Below are 7,806 nucleotides of genomic sequence, written 5' to 3' on the forward strand. Positions count from 1 at the left end.
GGCGGCACCAGAGCTCCCACAGCTCCTCCGGGGTCAGGCGCACAGCACCGTCTCCAATGTGTCCTGGCCTCGACCGTCAGGACCGGGCTCACCTGCAGACGCTCGGAGGCGCGCTGATGGGACCGTCTGTGCTGGGGGCCGTGGGGGCGACCGAAGCAGGACAGAAGCTCTTGCGCGTGTCCACAAACCCAGGAGAGGTGGCGGCACTTTTCGGGAAGGCGGGGGCTGCAAGGTTTGCCAGGTGAGGTGTGGAGGCTGGTGTGAGGGGGGCGGGGGCGAGCGCAGGGAGCGGCGCCAGGCCGGTGGGGCTGTTCCTCGGGGCGGCGGGCACCGCGTGCCTGTGCTCCTCCTTGCTGATGCCGTGGAAGACCTCACCTGCGTCAGACAGCTCAGGTCAGACACACATTCCTAATCCTCTTAGGACTTCCTACCAATTTTTTTTTGTCTAATTATGTTCAAATCTATAGAAAAGTTGGAGGAAACAGTCAAAAAAACACCCAATACCCTTCACCTGAATGCATGACCAGTTACCATTTTGTCCTTTTTCCTTCATTTCTGACACACACGCCCCCACTTACTTTGTTTGGCACAGGCCCTGGAAAGGATGCACTCGTCACTGTGACCACACAGCACCTCGCACCAGACACCCGCCATTGACACGGTGAAGTGGTCATTTGACATTGCCTAAAAATGGACTAAAGCAGTAGACCCCCCCCCCCCCCCCCCCCCCGCACAGCCCTTTCCTGCACGTCCTCTGAGCTGCCCCGCCCGCTCTAACTCGCCCTGGCACCCCTCTGGGCAGAGCAGCCGCCACCAGCTGCAGGGGTCCCAGGTCAGACTGAGCGGACACCCTGGGCCCGCTCCGTGGTGGTGAGGCCACCTCCAGGCAGGCACCCTGCTCCCCCTGTGAACTGTGAGAACATCCAAGGTTTTCAGCACCACCGAGGGCCACCCGGCTTCCCCTTCCCTCGCTCTGGCTCACACAGCGACCATGACCTTCTCTTCCCCAGACGGCAGCAGCCGCCCCACCAGCCCTCCTGAGCACCAGGACTCCTCCCTTCCACCACGTGCTGGGAGCTGCTCCAACACTCTGCGCTATGCACACGGTGCCCCTGGCCAGCGTGGGCCCTCTGTGCCAGCTCCTGTGCCCCGCCACCTGCCCGTCTGATGGCTTCCCTGCTTCCTGCTCTCCTGTAGGCTCGGATCCGAGTGTGACAGCACACCACCTGCACACCAGCGATGCCCACGGGCACACTGTCCATGAGGTTGTGCTTTTAGATGTCTGTGCTCACAACAGCAGGTACAGAGAGGAAAGGCAGGACCCATGTGGCCAAGCCCCAGAGGACATGTGACAGTAGGATTCTCTTGGGCGTGAACACAGCTAATGACACCGAGCCTCCGGCCAGGCCAGCCAAGGCCGATCCCCGGGATGCGGCGAACGCTGGGCCGCCGAGGCCCCGGCAGCAGCAGGCCTTACCTAAGGAAGGAGGCCTCTTGGACGACACCTTGAACTGGCTGTTGCTTGACTGCACGGTGGTGGCCGTGCAGGACACGGAGGAGGTGGCTGAGGAGGTGGCCATCACCACTTTGTTCGCTTCCATGAAAGCGTCCTGGAAGCTGTACAGGCATTTCTTCCTTGCAGCGTTTCTTTTCTCTTTACAGTCCAGGCCTGTGGGCGAGCCGCTGCTCGGCGGTGGTGGGAGGGTGTCGGGTCTGGTTTCTGAGAATGTTGGCCCTAATATTTCACTCCCTTTAGAGACAAAAGGGGAAATTAAGGCGTCCAAAGAAACGACATTTAGCTACAATTAAAGAGCACTAGCAGGTTACACTCGTCCTGCTGGGGCTGCTCTGCAGTGAGCCTTCTCTGGGACGGCCGAGTGCGCCAGTGTTTACGCAAAAAGAAAACTCACTGAGCACCTGCTGGTCCCGGACCTGTGCTCGGTGCTTCCCACAGTCGTTTTCTTTTCTGTCTTTGAACTGCCCTCTGAGCTTGGGAGTGTCACTCCCATCCTGAAGATGAAGAATCTGAGGCTCAGAGAGGCCAAGCAGCTTGCCCAAGGTCACACAGCTAGAAACCCTTTCTAGGCACAGACCAGGCAGATGTCCAGTCTAGCTTGCTGTTCTGAACACACGCAGGGGCTGGGCGTGGGGCTGCCAGGGGCTCTAACCACATGAAGACAGAGATGAGGGGTAGGTAGCAACCCCTTAGGCGCCCGGTTCTCAAGTGACAGCTGCGCCTCAGCGGCTGGGAGGGCGGAGTTGTTAGAGGGACAAGTCCCATTAAGGGTCAGTACAGAAACAGAGAAAAGGAAGGTAAGTGACAACACTTGAGTCGGCTGTGGCACTGCTGCCCCACCCCTGTGCACTGGGCCATGTCTGTTACCACCCCTGCTCCAGAACCAGTGGCCGAACCCGAACCCTGGAGACAAGACCCTCAGCAGCACTCGGCAGCAGAGCTGGGCGTCAGCTGGGCCCCTGCTACGGCCGTGGCTGTGACAGATGTGGAGGGAGGGGGCAGCGTGGCGGGCCCAGGGCCGCCCATCGAAGGCAGAGGCCGGGGAGCAGCAGCCTGGGCACAGCTGCACGAGGGCCCGCCCTCTGGGGCTTCCAGGGGAGAACACAGCCAGACGGCCATCCACTCAGCTCGGGTCATTGGAAAACTTGAATAAAGTTTGAACAGGTTCCTTACCAGAAATTGTATCTGGCAGGAAAGTGCCAGGACTCCAGTTCTTATCATTCATCACTTCTGATCCCCACAGACTTATAAACTTAGAACTATTCCACTCTGGAGCAGTCCCAAAACAGCTCGGGTAAATATGGTCTTGAAGAGATGCATTGAATACCTGATGCTTATTTGTGTGATTCTGAACAGGTGCTGGCGGTAAAGCCTACAAGAAAAAAGTTCTAATCACATATCAACATTCACATCTGCTCACCCAGGCCGTGAGGCTACAGACAGACGAGTCGCTTCTGGAAGCCTTGGGGGACGCGCTTGGCGAACACGCCTTACAGGGCTGGTGGCGCATCTACACCACAGGTCACACTGAAACCAGGTGGGAGGTGAAAGCAGCCGATGCTCAAGAAATACATGAAGCAGCCGAGGCAGCTCAGGAGCTTCTAACACGCCCCTCGCCACACGGTCAGCGTGGTCACTGGCCTAAGTCCTGCTCCTCGGGCTATCCCCTCTGACACTGTCATTACTGCTAAAGGGAACGCTGGAATCACCGAAAAAACATGGCAAACCCTTACACGGTGCTCTTGCTCTCACGTGGGCCAAGGGCGTGCCCTCTGAAGAACTACTCATTTCGGGCAGCCCCGTCCCAGGGAGGGAGCAGGCGCCCTCCGGCCGTCCCTCCCCTCCCTCAGCAGCCTCCCCACCTGCGGGAGGGGCTTCTGCGTGGAAAGAGAGCGGTGACTCCCGCTTCCGATGCAGTCACAGCGGTAACTGTGGTCCCGCTGTCCTTCCTGCTCACCCAGCCCCTGGACACACTGGCCTTCCCTTGGTCCTCAAACCCCCAGCTCCTCCTCGACCCCAACCTTCACTCATGCCGTGTCCATGTTCTAGAACAGCCTCTGCTCTGGGTCTCACTGAATGACAGTCACCCTTCAGGCCTGTCACTTCCTCAGAGAAGCCATCCTGACTATGGCCTCACCACCTAACACCAAGACCAAGCCGTGGGCCTTCCATTAAACACAGCAAAGCCACCTTCCCCTTAGCCCTCATCGCACTTGTAATTCAAGACTTACTGTGCCCAGTGGTTCACTGTCGGCCTTCCCTCCGATTCTGTAAGCGTCATGAGGGAGCGGGCCACCGGTTCCTGGCCGAGGCCGGCCCTCGGCTTTCCCCAGCAGCCCTGGGCCCAGGACCGCCCCTGAAGCTACAGCCTGCCCTTGGGGACCACGCCTGGGAGCCCCACCCTCTGGGACACACAACTGAGCAGAGTGCTGTACACTCGAGAGCGGGGCAGCTGGTTTTGGAAGGATTCCCAAGAGCAGGTGATGGTTTGGCAGAACCCCGGGGCCTGGCTAGGGTGAGAGGAAGGGGGAACAGCAGGGGGCAGGCCACAGGGGCCAAATGAGATAACTTTGTGTGACTTTCGTGCTGAGGGGACTAGGGAGCTACAGAGGGTGGTAAGCAGCAGGGGCGGTGACCTGGTCGGGTGATGAGAAAGACCAATCGGGGCAGGTGGGGGAGTGAGCCACAGAGGAAAGGATGAGAGATGGTGAGTGACAGCCACAAAGATGAGGACGACAGAAGGAAGCCTGGTGTCGTCGTCAGGGACGCAGCTGGGTGTGAACTCTGGCCCCATTCTCAGCCTTCAGGCTGCGGTCTCAAGGGTTCAGATGTTAGCTCTCCCTTTCACTAGCTGTGTGACCTTAGGCAAATTACTGCACCTTTCTGTGCTTTCGTTTTCTCCTAAGTAATATGGAAATACCTACCTCCAGGGGCTGTGGGAGGGACGGAATCAGACAGTGTCTGTCAAGTGTTCAGCACGCTGCCTGGCCACAGTAACCATTTGGTGCTATGTGTCTGGACCATCACCCTCCCTAAGACTGTGGTCCCCACACACAGACCCACCCCCACGCAGGCTCTGCGGCCCTCCCAGGCGTCACTCCATGGGGGCGGTATTGTGCCCCTCCTGACCTTGACCGGGCACAGGGAGGCAAAGATGCAGGGTGAACTGGAATGAGATTCGAGACTTGAAAGTGGGAAGAAACAGGTTTGCACTGGCCACGCAGGGTCACAGTGGGAGCCTGAGCTGGCCGCTCTGCAGGGGACCCACGGGCAGAGAGAACAAGACTGGGTGCTGCAGAGGAGAGGCACACCACGAGCTGCCGTGCTGAGGGCTGACGGGAAGTCCCTGACTGGCAGGTGCTGAGTCTTGAAGACACTCTGCTAAGGGGCAGAAATGCCCAGCAGGTGGAACCAGCAGCTCCTCCCGGCCAGCCCAGCTGGTGACCTCAGCACAACAGAAACACCTGCAGGGCTCCCCAGTTGCTTCTGAGTACTTCCCACGCAGCCCCCCAGGCTCGGTGCGATGGCGGGTTGCACCTGGAGAAAGCCTGGCTGACAACCTGGACCTACAACCACATGGGTCCAGAGAGCTCTTCTTACCCTTCAAACCCACCCCAGGCTCACAGTTAGTGTCCCCTCTTCACGAATACTTTCCTACTTGGCACCTACGATTTCTAGGGGAGATCAGAGCACTGGATTTTCAGGTCTGAGCATGTTTCTGTCTTCTCTTGAGCCTGAGGTTCCTGACCACGGGGACCGTACACTGGTCTGTGCTCCGAGCAGGAAGCACAGGCCTCGCACGAGTGGGATGTAAGAACCCTGAGCGGAGTCCAGCCTGGAGAGGTCGGGGCCCGGCTGTGAGACGGGGAGGTGGAGACGTACGGGAATGGCTCTTCATTTCACACCCTCCGCTAAGCAAATCCACTCAGAACAGGAGACCCAGCTATTCCTCCACAGGGAGCGAGGGCGCAGGACAGGCTGTGTCTGCACGCATGCTTTTGCATGAGACACCGACCAACCTCGACATCTGTGGCTTTCTTCAGAAAGACAGGCGCCTGCCAGGCTCACGGATCTCGGCTGCACCACAGGCAGCACACCCGTGATCCAAGCATGAAAGAAGTCCCTCACCGTGGGAGCGCTACTGCCCAGACACCGATCCCTCCAGGGCACCACGCCGCTTCACGAACACCAGTGCTGAACTGCTCTCCACTCTTGAGACAAAAGTGGTTCACAAGAAAACAACCCTTTTGCTTTAAATGCAAGCTCCAAGGCACGCACGCACCCAGCCAACCAGTGGCCTTCACTAAGCCCGCTGAGTCCACGCACACGACCAGGCAGCCCCAGAGCCACGTGGGCAGGGGCAAAAGATGGCGAGCCACGGACACACGCACGGGAGGGACGGCCCACACCGAGCTTCAGAGGGAGACCACGGAGGCGGGATGCCACGTGTGCTTCTTCCTCCTGAGCTCCCCCCACTCCTGCAGAGGCAGGAAAGAGGCGCGGGCACTGCTCTGCTCGGTGCTGCCAGTTCTCGGGCCAGAAGGACTGAGCATGGCCTCTGAGATCAATGCAGACACAGGCCCCCTGGGCCCGAGTGCAGCCATCTGCCCCGAGCTGCTGAAGAGCTTTCCTCTCCCTCAAACCCCCACCTGCACGGCATGAGCCTGACCGAACCCTCTGCAGTGGGTGTGCTGAGTGGCCCCGGAGGGAGGCGAGACAGGAGCGGCCACTTCAGCAACTCCCCTCGGTGCATCGCAGTCCCCGAGGGCAGCCTGGAGACCACGTCCACAGCGTCCTCACTCCCACGCAGAATTCAGGACCCCTCTCCCCTCCTTGCCTAGACCCTCTGCTCGCACGGGGAGTGTTTCCCATGTTTTCCAGACCGAAAGGACGGGATTCAAGTTGGGAGCCTCAGAGGCCAGTCCAGAGTCTGGCCCTGCAGATGGGACCCACTGCTCCTGGGGCAGGCGGCGAGCCCGGGGTGAACTGCCCCCCAGCTCACGTGTGCGCTTCTCTGGAAGGTCATGCGCAGTTACCCTCTGCTGGGGCTCTGTCCACTAAGGGGGATTAAATGGCATGAAACACTTTTGTAACAAGTGCTGAGCCACAGAGAAAGCAGGGAAACCCTTTCACAAATAAATGATAACATGACAAGAAAAAACAGGGCCAGGTGGAGGTGGGGAGAAAAAGGGCTGCCCCAAGGGCTCACACACCAGATTGAAGTGGTGGGGGACGGATCCATGGTCCCACGGGCAGGAGAGCTGGAGGGCCCAGGGGGGTCAGTGCCCCTGGGGTGCCTGACGCCAGCACACGGAAGCCTACTTCTGAGGAAGCACCCTGCGTGGGGCTGGGTGGGTTTCTCAGAGGAGGACGCACGGAACAGGAGCTCGTAATCACAAGTTACTGCACGTGTATGGAGCCACGCAGCAGCAGAAGCAACAGAGGCCTACAACCTCAAGGCTTCGTTCAAAGAGAATGACATGTAAAGGCTTCAAGAGAAGCAAGAACATGATTGAGGAACAGGAGTACATGAAAAGTTGCTAATGTATTTGAAAAATAAATACTAAAGCTTAGAAATAAGAATTAGACTTAAAATTAAAAACTCAAAATTTAAGTTATACACAGTAACAGAATCACTTAACTTGGAGGCTGATCCAAAAAGGTTCTCAGAACGGACTGAGAAACAAGAAGACGAGAAATAGGAAGGCGAGCTTCAGAGTGAAGAACAGAACTAGAAGCATTCATCAGAGGTTCAGAGAGACATGACAGAAAGGTAGAGAGAGAATAAAACGATAAAATGGCTGAAAATTATCAGGCAGAAAATTGAAAATGATTATTATGCTAAAGCTTTGAATGGAAAAAGTAGACAATATGCAAGAACAAATGAGTAATGCGAAGAGATGGAAACTCTAACTCTAGGAAATAATAAAAAAGAAATGCTAGAAGTAAAAAACACTGTAAGAGAAACAAATTCTGCTTTTGATGAGCTAGTTCATCAGTAGAATGGACACAACCAAGGAAAGAATCAGTGAGCTTCAAGATATGTCAATAGAAACTTCTCAAATGTGTTTATAACAAGGAAAAGGAGAAACAAGAATAAAAACTCACCACCTTGTCCTAACAGGTTTGGCTCAGTGGATAGAGCATCAGCCTGCGGACTCAAGGGTCCCAGGTTCGATTCCGGGCAAGGGCATGTGCCTTGGTTGCGGGCACATCCCCAGTAGGGGGTGTGCAGGAGGCAGCTGATCGATGTTTCTCTCTCATTGATGTTTCTAACTCTCTATCCCTCT

The 7,806-nt window shown here is 57.1% G+C and overlaps 1 protein-coding gene across 3 annotated transcripts in view; it reads right to left on the reverse strand.

Annotated features, from left to right (window-relative positions):
• Positions 1–7,806, reverse strand: part of FAM193A (family with sequence similarity 193 member A) — a 116,297-nt gene that overhangs the window by 19,706 nt on the left and 88,785 nt on the right. For all 3 annotated transcript variants that reach the window (XR_001513253.1, XM_015561597.1, XM_006760123.2), the window contains 3 exons: positions 2,690–2,888; positions 1,478–1,750; positions 93–375 (listed from right to left, as the gene is read on the reverse strand). Coding sequence is in view for 2 of the 3 variants with exons in the window: in XM_015561597.1 (XP_015417083.1) it covers positions 93–375; positions 1,478–1,750; positions 2,690–2,888 (755 nt within the window). In the remaining variant the exon portion in view is untranslated. The remainder of the gene's footprint in view (positions 1–92; positions 376–1,477; positions 1,751–2,689; positions 2,889–7,806) is intronic.

This window comes from Myotis davidii, unplaced genomic scaffold (genome assembly GCF_000327345.1).
Source record: "Myotis davidii unplaced genomic scaffold, ASM32734v1 scaffold937, whole genome shotgun sequence".
In the NCBI taxonomy this organism is placed as follows: Eukaryota; Metazoa; Chordata; class Mammalia; order Chiroptera; family Vespertilionidae; genus Myotis; species Myotis davidii.